This window comes from Pogona vitticeps, chromosome 11, assembly GCF_051106095.1.
Source record: "Pogona vitticeps strain Pit_001003342236 chromosome 11, PviZW2.1, whole genome shotgun sequence".
NCBI classification, from domain to species: domain Eukaryota; kingdom Metazoa; phylum Chordata; class Lepidosauria; order Squamata; family Agamidae; genus Pogona; species Pogona vitticeps.
Window position 1 is genome coordinate 2,357,851 of NC_135793.1, and position 20,405 is coordinate 2,378,255.

Sequence of the window (20,405 nt, forward strand, 5' to 3'; positions counted from 1 at the left end):
GGGTGTCTTTGTGGTCAACACATCCTTGAAAGCTAACAAGCTCACCCAGTCACCATTTTATAATCTTTCTTGAGATTAGTTGCTATCCTTGGGGAGCACTATTTGGACATGAGGAGCATTGGCAAGATTGGGGGTGGCAGCAGATTAACTGCCCTTATGGCAACAGCATTACTATCATCCACTGACCCTATTTAATTTCGGGTCACTGTGCCTACAGATCATGTACTTTAATGATTGCTTGTTAGGATGAGCTGCCCCACTATCAAAAGTCTGCTCAGTCAGGCTTTCAGTCCATTCTTCCATGTGAAAGGTTTGACCCACAGGGACCAGAAGGTAGGGTTTTTGTTTGTTTGCTTGTTTGATGGTAAACCTCAAATTGCAAAATCTCAGCCCAAAAGAAGATGGCTTGATTCTTCTTTCTGAAAGACTTGTAAAAATGTTCCCAGTTTTTGAAAGTCTAACTTCTTATCTGTATGTGTGTCTCTGTGTGTAGCAAAATGCTTTCAATTTGTGAAAAAGCAATTTTTAAGCCTGTGTTGGATATATTTCTATGGGATTCTACTAGTCTGTTGCTTGAGGTATAATGAAAAACATATGGCACAAAAGAGGCATAATCTGTATAAATATAGAATCCTTTTAATTTATAATTTGGTTAATAATTACAATACACTTTTGACTACATAAAAAGAGCAGGTTTTTCAGTGCATACATTCTTCAGAGAGACAGGAACCAGTCTCACCATAGATTCCTATAATGTTTGGAGTGGAATGGGGAATATATCTATTGGATATTTTTCCCTTAAGGTGCTGGTGATTATGCTTAGTTACAGGTTCTTCTTAACAGCACTGATAACTCCAGCCCATAGGAAAAATAAGGTAATCACAAGTTAGAATCACTGTTCAAGATTATGGGAGCTTCTGTTCGTATTATCTCCAGATAGTCTTCCCATAACCTGCCATCCCTCTGGACAGCTATATAAAAAAACTGGTACAGGGCAATGAGGGGCTGAGGCAAAGGACAGCCATCAAAGAGACCTCAGGGTGGTATGTTTGCTGTGTGACAGTCCTCTCAGGCACAAAAATGGAAATGGAAAAGTAATACTGCCATTAGTGCTTTTGTCTTGACTTAACAGTGGGTAACAGTAAAATTAGAACTGGACAAGGAATATAATTTGTGAAAGAATCAGCTATGTTTAAGAGTGGATCAGAGATATGAAGAAATGGCTCTTTGCAGCCAGAGAGTATGTCATAAATGGAGATGATGGGCAGAAAATGAATGAAGCAGAGCTTCATTTGCTGGAATTGTAGGATCACAAATGGGAGTGGGAAGTATTGCTTAAAAGAAATAAAAGATCTGTATTGATCAATATTTGAGATAAATCAGGCCACAAAAGCAGACAGCAGAATGCCCTCTGAAGCACAAGGAATTCCCTGAGTAGTCTAAGGGCCTTTCCAGTCAGGGAATTTCTACTGCCTTTTTTCCCCTCTTCTTTCTGCCATGTGGTTTTAGAAGAACATGGGGTTTACTGGGGGTTCTGTCCAAATGAACTTACTAGACTGGAGGTGATATAGCACTAATCTGCAACACAGCAAACTTACCTTAGGGGAGTTCTGTCTTTCTGGAGTGCTGCCCTACTTCCATTGTCCAAACCCAGCATCATTGACCTTTTTATATTAAAAGATAATAAAAAAATGAAAGCCACCAAGCACGAGACTCCCACTGAAGAATTTACAAACTGAGAGCACTATACTACTTAACCTCTGTCCTCTAACAAATTGATATCAAAAACACTCAGAACCCTCTCCTAACTCCAAGGGGGTTGTGAGAGTGAAAATGATTTGAGATTCCCTGGGGAAAAAAGCAAAGTTAGATAAGAGGAGCGTTGTTGGGATATAGGGAGAATTACCATTACAGTCAGTGCTTGATGGGGAACTTAGAGAGGTACAAATGTCCAGTCTGAAAAAAACATGGACTTCAAAAGGCAATTAACTCTTCTTTTTGTCCACCAGATGAGTATGTGAAAAGAAAAAAAACTATATCCCTTTTGTCCTTTCACTCTGCTCCAATTTCATTCTGTCTCTTGACTTGCCCACTAACAGAGTTGGGAAGGGGATCAAAAGCACATGGTTCCTTTATGTCTAAAAATATCTGAGCAGCATTAAAGCAAACGAAAGCACTCAAATGCTCAGGAGCTGGGAGGACATTTGGCTTGGAAGGGAAAGGGAAGGGGAAGGGAAGGATTCTTGTAAATTGGAGCCTGGCCTGCAAGCATGAAGGACATTTTCAGTAAAGCTCTGAAGAACCCTCTTATGTCAGGGATCTTCCTGCTCTGAAGTACTTTTAAAAACATTATAAATAGTGTCACATACATGAAAGTCTATAATAAACTGGTCTTACTGAGTAAACACTATGAGCATGATCCAGCCAAAGGGAAGTCCCATGTGGAGCTTATTCTCCCAGTGGGATCAACAGTGCAGTCCAAAAGACATATACTCAGAAGTAGGCCCCACTGGATCTTACTGTCCCACCTAAGTAAGTTTATAGGATTCAACCAAAAGGACATTTCTTTGGCTGGATTTGATATACATACATACATACATACATATATCAACGTAACTGGAACAGCACAACCATTAAATTAAGAAGGAAGTGGTAAAGACAAAAAGAATATTAGTAAATACAATACAAGTAATACAGCTCCATTTTTAGGCAGTATTTCTCCTGGTTAAAAATAGAGTCAAAAGGAGATCCATTCATAAAACCCAAGCAAGAACCACCACCACAGAGGTGCTCAGGTGGACCTTTAGATTTGGGAAGAGACATTCAAAATTATTTTCTGAAAGACTTAGTAACATATTACTAGAAAAATAGTCTTTAGATCCAGCGATCTAGGTGAGTGTTGCTACTTGCTCAGAAGGAGATTCCGTCACTCACCCTACTCCAGTTGCTACTTCTATACACCTGAGGTACTATAATAGTTCTAATGAGAGAGCTGAAAGCTATAGGCACTGAAATTAATTTTCAATAATCCTGTTTAGCACATGATGTAAGATTTGATTTCAGGGTTGTGCTCTAGGCAGATAGATTAGGGTTCTATGAGACTTGGAAGGAAGGTGTGAAACCAGCATCTTTTTCTTTGGACAGGACCTATCACCTATCTTTCTTGGACCTTTTATAGTGGCAGGCTGCATCTTCCTGTCATGCTTTTCCAGTAAGTTTAAATATTACATGCAGTGAGAAGATCCTATGGCATACAATCACGTCAGCACCATTAGCCTTCAAGAAAGCGTAACTCCAGTAAGGCTATCTCCAAGGTGCAAACTGAAACTTGAATGGGAAAATGCAGGAGAAGAGTAGCAGCCCTGTCATGCTAGAAATAGATACGCTGTCTCTCAGAGCCATGTGTGTTCCAGTTCCACAATACACTTCTTTTCCAGGGTGTCTCAGACAGATGGAATCTCCACAGCACTCATACATAGCTAAGGGATACCTCTGAGTTGCAGAAGGAGATCTGTTACACGATACAAAACACAGTGGCTCAGGAAAAGGCTGCCTCTTTCCTCCTTCCTTAAATAGAAAACACAACAGCCTGGCCTGCTCCTGGCCTGTAAGAAAGACCTGATCTTCTGCAACCCTTTTCACAGCATGGAGCTAACATGTTTGTTGCCACTTCTTGGATACCAATTACTGTACTGCCAGTGAAAATCATTACAAAAGTTGCTAGAAGTGCTGGTTCAAAAGCCGACAAACCACCTTGCTCAGCTTTTCTACACCCTTTTAAATTTTTCTCTGCCAGGCTTAAAAACACCTGTTGCCTTTTCAGGCACCTTAGCATTTCAGAAATATTTTCCATTTCAGGGGATACCTCTGTGATACATTTTATAGTTTTTAACCTCCTCCGCTGCCACCCTTTGCTGGTAAACTGCTCTGGGGAAAAATTCACTTGCCCACAACAAGCATTCCACACACCAGTTTTCATAACATAGCCACATCAAAGTCATTTCAGAACACTAAAGAAAGAGAGAACAAGACTCCCCCCTCCTGACTTTGCAAAAGAACAACTTGGAAATTAAGTGCATTTAATCTATTGCACCAGACACTTTCTATATGGTTCATTATACTCAATGGAAGGAAGATACTTTCTCACTGCTTGTTAAAAAAGAATATTGCTTTCTCTGTTCAAAAGCCATGAGAGAATCAGACTGACCCTTCCTTAAGACCCTTGTGGAAGGGTTTTCAATTCACAGTTTCACAAAGCCTTAGGCCTGCCTTTCAATTCTCCTACCCCAGCATAGCCACACTAAAGGCATATGTTCTCCTGCATCACTGCATCCATCTAAAATTACCTAAGATGTCTTCATTTCCACATATTGGGACAAACCCATTCCCTGAATTTTAGAGACAGTAACTATTATAGTTGCCAAGACAGTCTGCCCGCCCGCCCGTCTTGTCCTCTGAAAAATATATTTATTTTGGGGTAAGAAGAGGTGAGGCTAGACATCAGACAGCATAGAGTCTTAAAATGGGTTCATTTGCTATTCTTTTTCGCCAGGGAACCATGGAAACTATAATTTTCTGAGTGAGTGAGAAAAGGATTTTTGATGGAGAAATCTCAGCAACTATGATAGATTTCCCAGGGTTCTTTGGGAGGGGAGCCATGATGGTTAAAACTGATACAAATACAGATGTAGGCTAAGGATTAATTCTTTAGTTGGGGGAAGGAGAGAAAGAGGAGATACTCTTGGTGATGTCACAGACAAGGAGTAATGGGCAGCATGCATTCATTGCTGGCCTCATTTTTGAGGATAGTAAAATGCAACTTGCTCTGTGGTGTGGATGGGTGTGGATGTGTGGGGTGTATGTGTGGCAGATATAAATTCAGTTCTCCAATCAAATTGAGTTCCAGGAGTGACAATAGATAACAAAAGAGGAGCAAAAAACCCAAGCACATTTCTTTATAAGTGTAACTCTGAGAACAGTAATCCCTGGATACAGCTGCAGCATTTTTTAAAAAGTTTGCTTTGTAGGAGGATATAAAGTCAGACAGGCCGATCTAGCCCTAAGACAGCTTCTCTTAAACTGATTTTTACTGGCACTGGGGATATGACACCAAAGGCAGGTGAACGAAGGCACTTGTGAGACATATCCTCTTTTTTTAACACTAGTCCCATGGAGCAGGCAGTGTGATTGAGACCTGATGAGAATACTGTGTGGTTCGAGATGCTGAGGAAGGTGAGTCCTCCAAGGGGCTGCTACACCGGAGGAGCAGAGTACTGGATCACAGTGTTGTAGTCAGGAGGGGGACTGTGGCATTCCAGGCTGGCATCCATGGGAAGGAGAACTGACTCCTCCAGTGTGTCTTCATCCACCTGGCCTGCTGATCGATATTTCACAGGCTCACGCTCGGTCTCTGAGAACACTGACTCTTTGCTCTTGCTAATGATGGCTTTTCTTCTGCAAGTGGGGAAAAAAACCAAGAACAAAATGTGTCATTAACGGTATCTGGCTAACCACCCTTCGTCATAGATATGTTGCCATTCAATTGTCCACAATGGCAGGCTGATGGGAGCCAACATTGTCAAATCTGGGGCCCTTGAGATGAGTTTGCCTAACAGCCCCATCATACCTAGCTAGTACAGTGACTGGCAGGCCATTGCAGAACACCAAACTGCAAATCTTTAGCTGGCCTTTTTTTCCCAGTGGGGCATGCTGTGTTGATACATCCTTCTGATCAAGGATGAGAAAATTTGAAACAATTTAGAGATCCTACCCAAGCCAAGATGTATATTACCAAAAAATAGGTAAATTATTTTGGCTCATAAACAGAAAATCTCACAAGTGCTGCTTTCCTGGCAATAGCAGCAGAATAATTTTTAAAAATTTAGGAGAAACTAACAACTTTATCCATTTGCTCCTTCTTTACACCCCAAGGCTGCTGCTTGGGGCTATTGTTTTATTGTGTCTAATGGTAGGGCAGGCCATAGTACAAATCAGTGCAGTCTCTTTTTTCATGTTGAGAGATTTCTGCTGCAAAAACCTCCATGTCTGGGGATTTGCAGGACTTCCACTTGCATGCAACTGGCTGCTTGTCCATCACGTTTTATGCTAAATGTCTTTTGTGTAATCGTTGCTTTTGTTTAATTGTTGCTGTCCCTTGGCATCCCTTCCCCCTTATTACTGCCCCCCATTGTTTTTTGGGTCAGCTCCATGGGCTTTTTAATTTTGCAGGTATTACATTGGTCCATGAAGATGGGGAGAAACACAGACATATCTGTGTAACTTGGCCCTGTGCCTGTGCGAGTTTTGCAGCGCCAGAGAAAAGAAGTATTATTAAGCTTTAGTCTGGCCACACAGTGAGACCCTCTGAGCTATGTCAGCTCCAAGCAAGCAGGAGGGAGCTTGTTTATCTGTCCCATCTTAGCCACCAGATTGCATCTGGGAGTGACAGTGTCTGTCAGTTTATGTTTGAAGAGAGACTCGTAAAGAAAGGCATTCAATATTTGCTCTCAGGTCAGAGGCATGAAGAGTTTGATCAGGACCAATTGCTGTGATTAACCATCTCTGGCAGATGGAAATGCAATTACCTTCTTGAAAATACAACCTTCATGCCTATTCTGAAATTTTAAAAAAAAGTCCTACAGCCTTTGTTTCCTACTCTTTTCACGTTCTGCATTTACTAACATTTTAGTCTTGCCCTTTCCATCCCCAGCAGCTGAGCCTGTGTTAAGATGCTTGGAGTGCTTCTTTCAGGGGTTCAGATGCAAACTTTCATTTCTTCTCATGCCTGGGAGATCTTTCTGGATACAGGTTGCATCAACTTGTCTGTGGAGCGTGGGGGCAAGATGCACAACCAAACAGACAGAGGACACGTGTATGCAAAAGAACCCATCTCTAGTATCTCTGAGTAGGTTTGGATTAGAAATTGGAGTAGAGGCACATGTTTTTCTGCTGCTAGAAGTGTTGGAAAGAAGAGCTCCTGCAAGAGGGATGGCTGCTGCCACTCCAGTTGTCTTTGAACACTCAACCACAAGAGAGGGAGGAGGTGGCCTCCTCTTCCTGCCCACTAGAGAGAAGCTACTCAGGATGAGGAACAAGTGCTAAGAGCATGGATTTATAGGAGTGGATTCTTTGGCTCAGCTGAATGCTCTGTTGGGTGTCGGTGCTGCTTGCTAGTGGGCACTGTTGAAGTAGTATATAGGGGCTTGCCAAAACATTTTGCTGTAGTATAACAGTGGATAATACTGTTACATTGCTTTAAAAAAGTACTTTCTAAACTCTGGTCATCCTGCATAAGATTGCAGCCCTGCCAGATTTTCCTGGCCATTAAAATTTCTATCCATAGCAAGCAGGAACCCTGGAAGGAAAATGTCTTGATCAATTTGCTGTTTGCAGCAAGAAATATCTTGTGCTGGCATTCTGTAGTAACTGCAATAAGCAAGCTGTGGGATTTGTAATAGCTTGTATATGTATTTTAATAGGTATTATTTTTCGTATAAAGAGTAAATAGTTTTTAAGACCCATTATGATTTTATTAATGGTTACAAAGCTGATTGAGAATATGCTGTTGCATGAGACTTCCAAAAATATTACTGTTGTCTCTCCCCCACTCCCGCCTTTATCAGTTTTGTGTCAGATGAGCAACAGGTGAGATAATGGATATATAGGTTTGGAGACAAGAATGAGAACCTGTTCTTACTCTGTAAATTATTGGAAAGTTGTGGTACAAATACTTTAGGTTTGTGGCTCTTGATGCATCTGCAGGAGGAATTGCAATGATGCCCAACTGAAGGCATTACGTGGTGTGAGTGCAGCCATTTGGGGAACTACATTAGGAAGGATGGAGACTCTAGGAAGTCTGCATTTGAATCCCACAGCTACAATATGCTCCCCAATATATTAAATTGAAGGAAGAAGACCTCCTACTATTGACCATGATTTTGTTGTCGTCTCTTGCTAGAAGAATGTTAAGGGTGTTTGTACTACAGTTTTCTTAAGTCTGAGGCACTTTTGTTGAATCTGGCTTGGAGAATACCTTAGTCCTCACCTGTATGTTTTGGCGTATTTCTGGCTTTTTTAAAACAGGGATTTAAAATTGCACTATAAAAGCAGCACTTCCATGCTACAAAGGAGTTCAAAGCTGAAGTTTGCATCCCTTCATGTCACAGATCATCTCCTATGTGTTCCCTTGGATGCTACACAGTCTTCTCTTTGGCTTCTTAACACCTGATACAGCAAATAGTTGTAACTTGTCCAACAGGATTCCCAGGTCCAGAGTTTTATATTTGTCTTCCCTAAACTCTTGATGTGAGCCTTCTCCACTTGAGTGTAGCCAATTCCTCCCCCTCTCCACACTTACTTTCAACTTGAGGAAGAAATCAAATGCAAGACAAATAAACAGTTTGACTTTGGGGTAGGGGGTGGGAGCCTTCTTTGGCAGACATGCTTAATCTTCCAGAGGTTTTGTGTGGGGGAAGCAGGACTGTTTGTAATGGGTCCAGAATAAATGTTTTCAGAAAGAAGAGAGAGAAATCAACAACACGGGAGACGTTTTCTTTCCTTGTTCAGCTCAGCAAGCCACTTGGAGAAAAAGTGATCTGAACTTGAGAGCTGTTTTTCATGTTTGTGGGTAGATGTAAATCCTTGTTTGTGCTAGGCATAGATTCCACAATATAGTGAGTGAAATTCAGGATTGCAATGACTGGTGTAACTTAAAGCTCAGAATGTTAGAAATGTTGAAAAGGAGCTTCTCACATTACTTAGTGCTTCTAAGCAACATCATTATTGTTGCTTTCATTGTGCAAGTAATTCGTTGCCCTGACTATGTCTCTTCTAAGCTGATGCATGCATCATCTGAAAAAAAAAGAGATGTCCTTTTCATGAAACTAGTATTTTTCCCCTCACAGAGCAGGAACAGAGTACAGGGTAGAAGGAAGACATTTTGGAATATAATCGAAAAGCAACAGACCTGGAAGTTGTGTTCTGGTCTGTTAGACTGTGAAGATGCCCCGTGAAGTTCTGAAACAACTATTTCTCTCTTCCATTGGCCCATTGTGTTTTACTCAGTGTTTTACACTCCTTTTATTCAAAGGAGTTCTAGGCTCTGTACTACTTTGCAAAATACATGAAAATATTGTTTCAACTACAGCATACACAAGTAGATATCATTCCGTGTCAGTAGTCCACAGCATGCTGTGCTATAGCTCAGTGTATAACTGACTTGCCTAGAGGGCAAGCATGTGTAAAAAGGAAAGTAGTGCTAGAGGTGCTTTCTGTACACAGTTGTCCCAGACTTGAAAAGTTACTCTACATATAGTGCTCTGTGTGACCAGTTCTTTAACATGTTCATTTATGAAAGGATGTCAGTATCAACCGACATGAACCCATCCAGGGCTACTTACGCCAAAGCCATAATCCCGTAAGGCCAGGAGCGGATTTCCAGCCTCTTCCGGCTTTTAATTTCATCCAAAGTGAGCACCATTCCACTGTCTGATTCCTGGAAGCAGGGGATAGGGGAGAGAAAGAAAAAAACATCCAGATACTTAGGAGTCTTCTACTTAAAAAGAGGAGAGTTATGCAGCTCTTTCATACTCTCTATCCAGCCTTATGGGATGTCAGATTGATAGCCTGTGCAGCCTGGCACTGACAGAAAATGCAGAAGGCACAGATGCCAAACTGCTGAGGCATCCCTTACACCAGCTGTTTCATTCTGTTAACCCTTCTAATCCATCTGTCCATCTGTCCATCCATCCATCCATCACAACTAGTGTCAGAGCCACTACTTTGGGTGGCAAGCAAATCATAATAACACAATACAAACAACACCAATACAAACAACCCACATAATCAGAAACATGAAACTTAATAACAAAAGATAAAATAACTAGAAAAAAATAAAGACTATAAAATATAAAAAATATTTTGCAGTGCAACAGCCTTTCTCTGCTCATTGGTATAGCAAGCATGGTATAGTTGCAACCACTGAAGGCTTTCTTGTTGTGACTTATGGAGTGCCTCTTATGCACAAAGCATGAGAAGAAACCATGGATGAATGTGAAGCCCCAACCAGAGAACCTTGGTCTTGGTGGTGGTGGTGTGTGTGTGTGTGCGCGTGCACATGTACATACATGGCTATACATGTATATACTTCATTAGAAGCCCTGCATGGCTCCTTTGAAGATGGGGGAGTAGCTGTGAGGGCTGGAGAATTAACACAGAGTGCCAGCTTCTCTTCAAGATTTGAGATGAGAATCTTTCTCAAATGTTCACATACAAGGCAACTGCTCTAATACTGGTTGATACCGTCTCTCTCAGGGACAGTCATGGAGCTTCTATGAGCAAATATAATTGTATCTGTGTGGCTTGGCTAAACCTGTTGCAGTCATGGCCATTGTCCTGCTGGTGGATACTGCTGAGCAAGTTGGAGATACTAGTTGACTTCCTTGGTGAGGACAGCCTGGGAGCAAGCCTACCATCAGCCTGAATTGGTGTGAGAGGTGGGGTGGGAATAGGGAATAAGGAAGGGAAGTGAGGAGTAAGGTTTAAATCTTCAGAATCACCATGCCCCACAGACTCAAAGCACAAGAAAATCCTGCCCACTCCCTGCTTCAAGTTCACAGATATTCTTGGCACAGAAAAGGCTTAACCTCCCTGCTCTTAGCCACCTGGCTTGCAGCTGGCTGCAGTTACATTTAATGTGGCTGTTCTGCAATTAGTTTGTCAATTATTTCCTCTGTTAGTTTTGTGAGCATAACACTTTAGAAAAACACAAATGGAAAAGTTTAAAAAGTCAACCAAAATTAAAGCACACAGATGGTATGGAAAGGGTGGGCTAAGTACATAAAAGGCAGAGATGACAGTATCATTTCCCTTTTCTCATGACCAGAGGCTGAATATTTGGTTGGGAAAGACAAATAGTTAGATTACGTTAGTGTATATCTCACTTATTTCATTGTTCACCAATACAGCATGTTGCATGGCTATACATAGTTTTTAGTATTCTAAACAGTATTTCAACTTACTTGAAAACAGAAATTATGTGCATGAAATATATCCACTGTTCAAATAATCTTGGCATGAATGTTTATAAATCACGTTTTCCAAGACCCGATTAATTGCCCCTTCCGTCCTTCCTTCCTTCCTTCCTTCCTTCCTTCCTTCCTTCCTTCCTTCCTTCCTTCCTTCCTTCCTTCCTTCCTTCCTTCCTTCCTTCCTTCCTTCCTTCCTTCCTTCCTTCCTTCCTTCCTTCCTTCCTTCCTTCCTTCCTTCCTTCCTTCCTTCCTTCCTTCCTTCCTTCCTTCCTTCCTCCCTCCCTCCCTCCCTCCCTCCCCTCCCCTCCCCTCCCCTCCCCTCCCCTCCCCTCCTTCCGCACTATGCAGAGACTGACTAAGAGTACTGATATTCATGCCCTTCACAGGGCTGGTGTTAGGGGCCTACATAGCTGAACATTTGCCAAGAGTCAAGAGATTTAGAGGAACCTACTGTCCTGGTGTTTTTGCCAACCCCATCACATCCCATATATACACACAGTTCTGTGTCTGCCACAGCTGTGCCATGTTATAATAATTTTGTTGCCACTGATGGGTCACTTCACATCCTACTCTCCATAAACAGGTGTGCTGGTGGAAACTGTGCTATATTATAGTAGCTGAGTTGGTGCCAAACTTGGCTTTGCCTTTCAGCTAATCTAATATCACTGCTGCATAATGGAGCCAGGCACCAGCTTGTCTCTTAATAACTGCTGATTATAACAGTTATTATGATTGGTTTTGCTTGTACAGCTAGAAGCCAATTCCATTTAAGCCCCTCTGTTGTAGTTGATGACCATTCTTCCATAAAGACATATTTCCTGTGCATTTGAAAGCCTATTAGCTAGTGGAAATTATGAGTTCAAATTTGCTTCACCATTAAATTACCATATCACAAAAACATTCATTGGCTGCTTTTGAATTGCTATTCAGCTGTTAAAGGCATGAGGGGAAAAAGGTGGCATCATGATCCGCAATCATAAAGTCTTTGTAAAGAGACCTAAGATCTGTGTGGCCACCTGCAGGATCAGATATGGAATGAATCCAATGTGTGGCTGTTTTTGAAAAATCAAAACCTTCTGCTGCCTCCTCCTCATCTGGTAATTCAAAATGTGTGATGATCCACATCAGTTAACTCCCAGGTTTCCCCAATCCAATTCCACTACACTAGCTGCCATTTGCAGAGGAGGTGCAAAGTAACTAAAGAATGTGGTGATATTACACTTTTGTAGAGGGAGATCTCATGGGGAGAAAAGCAAAACAAGAACTTGGCTTGCCATTCTGGGTACAAATATGCATCCTCCAAATTATCTGGTTCTTTTTCATAACTATTCATTTTCATATACAAAATTTATTAATGACTTCAGGTATTTTCTTAATGGGTTCCTGGAATTCTAGATTAAGCTACCCCACTCCTGTTTAAAGATGTTTGGTGAATACTAGAAATAACATAAACCCAAACAGGGAAGGGTCTGTGCCTATGAACCTTCCTGCGCAGCTATTTGAAGGAAATATATTATTTTGCACAGACACTAATCCTTTAGTGCTACCTCATAAGGATGACATAAGAGCCATGCTTGGCAAGATTCCCTTAACAATTCAGAGTTATGGGACCATTATTTCTGAAAGTATTCCTTTTATCTAAAAGCCAAGTCAGACATCACCAATAAAGTGTTTAATCACCTTTTATGAAGGAGAAGAACATGGAATGACTAGCTAATGGGACTCCTTCATGGATTGCTGCCTTGTTGTAGTGAAGGGGCTTGAGTAATTCAGAGAAGCTATGACTATGCTGTGCAGGAACATACAAGATGGACAGTTCATAGTGGAGAGTTCTGATTAAACACGATCCACCTGGAGCAGGAACTGGCAAGCCACTCCAGTATTTTTGCCAAAAAACAAACCCATGAACAGAAACAAAAGGCTAAAAGATATGACGCTGGAAGATGAGCCCCTCAGGTCAGAAGGCGTCCAACATGCTACTGAGGAAGAGCAAAGGACAAGTACAAGTAGCTGCAGTGTTAATGAAGTGGTTGGGCCAAAGCCGAAAGGACACTCAGCTGCAGATTTGCCTGGAAGTGAAAGGAAAGTCCGATGCTGCCCAAAAAACAAACAAACAAACAAAAAACCCTGCATAGGAACCTGGAATGTATGATCTATGAGCCTTGGTAAGTTGGATTTGGTCAAACAGGAAATGGCAAGAATAAGCATTGACATCCTGGGCATCAGTGAACTAAAATGGATGGGAATGGGCGAATTCAATTCAGACAATTGTATCTACTATTGTGGGCAAGAATCCTATAGAAGAAATGGAGTAACCCTCATAGTCAACAAAAGAGTGGGAAAAGCTGTACAGGGATACAATCTCAAAAATGAGAGAATGATTTCAATACGAATCCGAGGCAGACCTTTCAACATCACAGTAATCCAAGTTTATGCACCAACCACCAATGCTGAAGAGGCTGAAATTGACAAATTCTATGAAGACGTATAACACCTTCTAGAACTGACACCAAAGAAAGACGTTCTTTTCATTATAGGGGATGGGAATGCTAAAGTATGGAGTCCAGATATAAAAGGAATAAGAGGTAAGTTTGGCCTTGGAGTTAAAAATGAAGCAGGGCAAAGGCTAATAGAGTTTTGTCAAGAGAACAAGCTGGTCATCACAAAAACTGTTTTCTAATAACACAAGAGGCGACTCTACCCATGGACATCACCAGATGGGCAGTACCGAAATCAGATTGATTATATTCTTTGCAGCCAAAGATGGAGAAGCTCTATACAGTCAGCAAAAACAAGACCTGGAGCTGATTGTGGCTCTGATCACTAGCTTCTTATAGCAAAATTCAAGCTTAAACTGAAGAAAGTAGGAAAAACCACTGGGCTAGTCAGATATGATCTAAACCAAATCCCTTATGAATACACAGTGCAAGTGAAGAACAGATTTAAGGAACTAGATTTGATGGACAGAGTGCCTGAAGAACTATGGATGGAGGTTCGTAACATTGTACAGGAGGCAGCAACAAGAATCATCTCAAAGAAAAGAAAATGCAAGAAAGCGAAGTGGCTGTCCAACGAGGCCTTACAAACAGCAGAAAAGAGAAGGGAAACAAAATGCAAGGGAGATAGGGAAAGTTATAGAAAACTGAATGCTGACTTCCAAAAAATAGCAAGGAGAGACAAGAGGGCCTTTTTAAATGAACAGTGCAAAGATATAGCGGAAAATAATAGAAAGGGACAAACCAGAGATCTGTTCAAGAAAATTGGAGATATTAAAGGAAAATTTTGTGCAGAAATGGACATGCTGAAGGACAACAATGGTAGGGACCTCACAGAAGCAGAAGACATCAAGAAGAGGTGGCAAGAATACACAGAGGAATTATGCTAGAAAGATTTGGCTATCCCGGACAACCCAGATACTGTGGTTGCTGACCTTGAGCCAGATATCCTGGAGAGTGAAGTCAAGTGGGCCTTAGAAAGCATGGCTAACAACAAGCCCAGTGGACGTAATGGCATTCCAGTCAAACTATTTAAAATCTTAAAAGATGACACTGTTAAGGTGTTAAATTCAATATGCCAGCAAGTTTGGAGAACTCAGCAGGGGCCAGAGGATTGGAAAAGACCAGTCTACATCCCAATCCCCAAGAAGGGCAGTGCCAAAGAATGCTCCAGCTACCGTACAATTGCACTCATTTCACACACTAGCATGGTTATGCTCAAAATCCTACAAGGCAGGCTTCAGCAGTATGTGGACCGAGAACTCCCAGAAGTACAAGCTGAATTTCGAAGGGGCAGAGGAACTAGAGACAAAATTCATAACATGCGATGGATTATGGAGAAAGCCAAAGAGTTCCAGAAAAACATCTACTTCCGCTTCATTTACTATGCAAAAGCCTTTGACTGTGTCAACCACAACAAACTATGGCAAGTTCTTGAAGAAATGGGAGAGCCTGACCACCTTATCTACTGAGAAATCTATATGTAGGACAGGAAGCAACAGTTAGAACTAGATACAACTGATTGGTTCAAAATTGGGAAAGGAGTACGACAAGGCTGTATATTGTCCCCTGGCTTATTTAACTTATATGCAGAATACATCATGCGAAAGGCCAGACTGGATTAATCTGGAGACGGAATTAAAATGGCCAGAGAAAATATCAACAACCTCAGATATGCAGATGATACCACTCTGATGGCAGAAAGTGAGGAGAAATTAAAGAACCTTCTAATGAGGGTGAAAGAGGAGAGCGCCAAAAATGGTCTGAAGCTCAACATAAAAAAAACTAAGATCATGGCCACTGGTCCCATCACCTCCTGGCAAATAGAAGGGGAAGATATGGAGGCAGTGAGATATTTTACTTTCTTGGGCTCCATGATCACTGCAGATGTCTGCTTCTTGGGAGGAAAGCAGAGACATCACCTTGCCGACAAAGGTCAGTAGTCAAAGCTATGGTTTTTCCAGCAGTGATATATGGAAGTGAGAGCTGGACCATAAAGAAGGTTGATTGCTGAAGAATTGATGCTTTTGAATTGTGGTGCTGGAGGAGACTCTTGAGAGTCCCCTGGACTGCAAAGGGAACAAACCTATCCATTTTGAAAGAAATCAACCCTGAGTGCTCACTGGAGGGACTGATCCTGAAGCTGAGGCTCCAATACTTTGGCCATCTCATGAGAAGAGAAGACTCTTTGGAAAAGACCCTGATGCTGGGAAAGTGTGAAGGCAAGAGGAGAAGGGGACGACAGAGGACAAGATGGTTGGACAGTGTCATCGAAGCCACCAACAGGAATTTGACCCTCTGGAAGGCAGTGGAAGAAGGAGGACGTGATGTGCTCTGGTCCATGAGGTCACGAGAGTCGGACACGACTTAATGACTACAACAACAGCTAATAGGAACTGATACTAGTTCTGTTTAAGAAAAATTACCATGCCACTGATGGCAGAGCCCAGGCATGTGAACCAGAATACATTGAGTCATCCAACTCAGGCACGGCCAACTAGTCAAATCACATACTTCTCACAAGTTATTTCAGCAGGCTGCTATCAGCCCTATACATCTACAAATCAAGTATGCTAAAATGCCTGAAACATTACTCTCAAAGGGAAAAACAGCTGATTCTGGGAAGCCTATGAAACCCATGCAAAATGCTTCACACTAGTTCCGAATCTAATGTTTCTTCTTAGCTCTCATGGCTAATAAATGTTCACCATCTCCTCCACTTGTCTAATACTTAGAGACCAGAATACTATTGGCTAGTTATGCTGGCAGAAGTGCAGTGGTGTATACTGCAGTAGCAAATTGCCATTGGTGGGCAATGAATGCTCACTGCATACCAGTCAAAAGAAGTGGTGAGGATATCTGTGGCAACTTGTTAACTGGTGGTCATTTGAAGCTGTAATATATGGTATTTTATTTACACCAGCACAACTAACCAATAGGATTCTGGCCTCTGCAGTAGTGAATTTCTTTAACAAATTATGCCAGTGATCTGAAGAAGTACTTCCATTTGTTGATTCTGCCACTTACTGTCAGTCAGTGTCACTGGATAAGCCAGGTTTCATTTGAAAGGCCCATCAGTCTAATTTCAGGGACAGATAAATCCCCTCTAAGAAGCAGTCCCAGTCTGAAAATCAAAGGAGGCCACAAGAGTGTGGTGGGTAAAAGAAAACACAGAAACATGAGACTGAGGCTTACCTCGTGCTTCCCCTTCTCTTTCTCCACTGGCACTTCATCAAATGTTTTCACGCTGAGTGGCCGGTTTTTCTTGTTAATGCTGAAAATGAGAAGAAGACAAAGTTTCTGGTTGGTCCACTGTGGTCTTGTAGTCTTACAAGTGATTTTATTTATTTATTATTTTATTAGATTTTATTAGATTTCTACCCTGCCCATCTAGGCCAAAGGTCTACTCTGTTTTAAGTGTGAAAGTAACCATAAGGGGGTATGTGACTGGGGAGAGGATCACTTCATTGCTCATGGATAGTCATGCATCTGTGGAGAACATGAAAATAATGACCAAGAATGTGCACTGTCTCCAGAAAAATATGTAAATATTGACTGAATCAAGTACAGTGGTGCCCCGCATAGTGACGATAATCCGTGCAGCCAAAATCGTCGCTATACGGATTCGTCGCTATGCGAAAGAAAAAAGCCCATAGGAATGCATTAAAACCCATTTAATGCGTTCCTATGGGCAAAAAACTCACCTTAATGCGAAAATCCTCCATACGGCCACCATTTTCGCTGCCCGGTAAGCGAGGAATGGGTGCAAAAACACAGCAGGCGGCCATTTTTTTTACCTGGCGGCCATTTTGGAACAGCTAATCAGCTGTTGGGAAAACATCGTTATGCGAAAATTGGTAAGCGAAACAGCTTACCGATCATTGCAAAGCAATATTTTCCCATTAGAAACATCGTTATGCAATCGCAAAAACGATCACAAAAAAATCTGTCGCTATGCGGATTCGTCGTTAAATGAGGTGCCCGTTAAGCGAGGCACCACTGTATATGACTTTGTTTGGAAGGTGGCCATGGGGTAAAGCAAAGAGCCCAGAAGTACTCATGGGGCACAGCAGTACCCTGGCTGTGTCCCTCCTATTAAATCCAGCTTTGTGAGTTTGAAAATATTTTTTAAATTCCAGTGTGATCATAATCAGTGAAAGCTCCCCACAATTCTGGAGCCTGGTGCAGTTGTAAGTTATTTGATATGACCTGGCTTTGCTATTTGTGTTTCTCCGTTCATAGGAATGGGCTTTTCCTAGAGATATGAACATGCACAAGTACTGACTCAGACTTCGATCAGATTGGGTTATATTTCCAAAAAGGAATAGAGCAGGTTGTGTACCATTTTTGTGCCCTCATTTGAGCACATTTTCACAGCAAAATGACAAATCTTCCCATAGCTGCCTGTTAGCAGAAAACAAGAAAACGTAAGGGAAGCTGTTTAAGATAAATTTCAAATTCCATGTAGTGGTGATACCTTTATTAGACAACTAAAAGGTCGTAAGATTGTTGTGCAACCTTTTGAGATTAAAAAAAACCATATTGGTTGGCTGTGATACAGAAAAAGGAAGTCTAATATCAAAGCAAAGGATTTCTACATGTTGTTTAACGAGGTAGTACCATTTTCCAAACAGCAAGAAAGCAAGTAAGAATAAACATTATTCTCTTTTTAGAAAAACTGCTTCTCATACCTTGCTTCCATGGCACTCCAGCGATGAATGCGGTTGTTGTTCACATTCTCTTCTGAGATGCAGATCTTGGGGTTAGGCTCCCCATCTGTAATGTTCAGTGGGATGTAATCTTTCCCATCCTGCATTTTTCATAATCAAGAAGAAAATGGGGAGCTGAGATTAGGTTTTTTCTCCCTTGGCCATAGCCAAAATATGACTTCACATTTTGCCAAATCTGTTTTTAGTAGGTTGCTTGTCTCACAAATCCTCTGAAGTGATTATTTTATTCTCTCTATATTTCTGAGACCGCTGAGGATTTACAGCTTGCAAATGAAGCAGCACTCAGGTTTTATTCCTGGCTTCTGTGGCCGAGCATTTCCGAGGTCACCTGGAGAAGTGAGATTAGGACTCGGGTCTTTCCAGCTAAAAGTTTAAAAACAGGCTGGGGAGCCTCTGGCCTTCCAAATGTTGCTGGATTCCAACTCTCATGACTTCCAGCCAGCATAGCTACTGATCAGGGATGAAAGGGGTTATGGGTCAAACCAGACAGGGCAGTTAATACATAATTTGACCAACTCCCTTAAAAGGAAAAGACTGTTTATTCTGACACATGCTTACTTCAATGCCCATTTGGCAAATGAGCCTGCTTTTGTATTGAAATTGATCAGTTGGGAAATAATATGTCACATAGCACTGAAAGATTTGGGTGCTTAGAGAGAGATCATTGGAAGAGGAGGAAAAACATATTTGTCCAGTATCTATCCTCAAAAACTTGATTCCCAGGAGAAACTCCTATTATATAGTAGAAACAGTCCATTGTATTATCATAGAACAGCACTTTTAATTCCCATCTTCCTGAGCCTAGAGTCAGATGTCCCATCTCTTGTCATCATTCTGTCTTACTCCCTCTAGCAATGACAAGAATCTCACAAATTATACTTTACTTCTGCCTAGCAAGCTAGATCTTCTCCAACTTGAGCTCCACTGATTTCATTTGTTGTGCCAAGTGAAAAGGGAAAGGATAAACCTGGCCACTGAAGATTATGTAACTAATGTATTTCAAAAGTGAAGAGAAAAAGTTGATTAAGCTATGCTGGAACAGGCAATTATATAATTGTCTTTGTGGGATGTAAAGCTTTTTACGTTTATGCTTCTCAATGCAATGATGAGTTCAGAATATGAGGCCTATGTACATGTTCAAAGTGAGAATGAAAGAGAAACATGATATTCCCTTTCCGGGGGTTGAAAACTAATGAAAGCTATTTGGTTGATAAAAAGCTGCTGTTCCTCCAGGGGTAAGCAAGGATTTCAAACATAATTGAACATGCGTTTCCTACTTGTCATGGTTGAATACAATTGGATTTGTGAAATATGACCCTCTTTGAGCAAAAGATATACCCTGAATTTTGCTCTCTATTCCCTGCTATGATATAACCTTTAACAAACTAATTTAGGTAACTGGGTCTTAAGTCTCACAATATGCATGCATTTGGAGTTTTCTACCAGTTAGATAGATTCCCTTTACCTGTTGCACATTTGCCTGGAGCAGATCTCCTAAACGCTCCACAAGTTCGGTGAAGGTGGGCCTCTCTGTTGGAACTCTGTGCCAGCAATCCAACATGGTCTGGTAGCTTCAGGCAAAACAAGAAAATGAATTGTGCCTTAAAGATAAGTCATAGTGGTTCACATGTAGTGGCTATCTTTGCTTATATTGATGCTGAAATGGATGTACTGTATGGTTTTAGATATTTTGTAGGTGAGCTGTGCATAGCTCATTAGTTCTTTTATATCTTGCAGCAGAAGCTCTTACTGAAGCCCCTGTGATCTCACTGGCTCCAGCCCTCCATTGACTGATCAAAAAGAAAGTTACAAACAGAGCCTGGTCTTCAGCAGGTGAACCAGTGGCTCCCACTTGGAGATCCCTGGCCAGAAGCATAACTAGGGCAGAGCAAGCAGGGCTTTGATGCAGGGTGCTGAAATTTAGAAGGTGCAACAATGGCTGCTAGAACAGGGATAGTCCCTGTTTTGGTATTTGCTTTTGAAAATACTTGAACCCACTTGCCCCGAGTGATTCTGCGCTTCTAGCTGTGCCTTCCCAGGAGGAAGTAAAGACATAACAAAGGAACTAATATGGTTTAGCACACAACTAATAAAGCTACATACTCAGATGTGCTTTCCCATTTCTCTGTCCTTTTCCCATGTATGCCAGTGTT

At 41.5% G+C, this 20,405-nt stretch overlaps 1 protein-coding gene across 4 annotated transcripts in view; it reads right to left on the reverse strand.

The window, feature by feature from the left end:
• Nucleotides 1-614: 614 nt before the first annotated feature.
• LOC110074293 (vascular endothelial growth factor receptor kdr-like) overlaps nt 615-20,405 on the reverse strand; it is a 144,168-nt gene continuing 124,377 nt past the window's right edge. For all 4 annotated transcript variants that reach the window (XM_072981261.2, XM_072981260.2, XM_072981259.2 and 1 more), the window contains 5 exons: nt 19,718-19,823; nt 18,214-18,332; nt 16,718-16,796; nt 9,399-9,493; nt 615-5,454 (listed from right to left, as the gene is read on the reverse strand). In XM_072981261.2, coding sequence (XP_072837362.2) covers nt 5,253-5,454; nt 9,399-9,493; nt 16,718-16,796; nt 18,214-18,332; nt 19,718-19,823 — 601 coding nt within the window. In that variant the 3' untranslated portion in view covers nt 615-5,252. The remainder of the gene's footprint in view (nt 5,455-9,398; nt 9,494-16,717; nt 16,797-18,213; nt 18,333-19,717; nt 19,824-20,405) is intronic.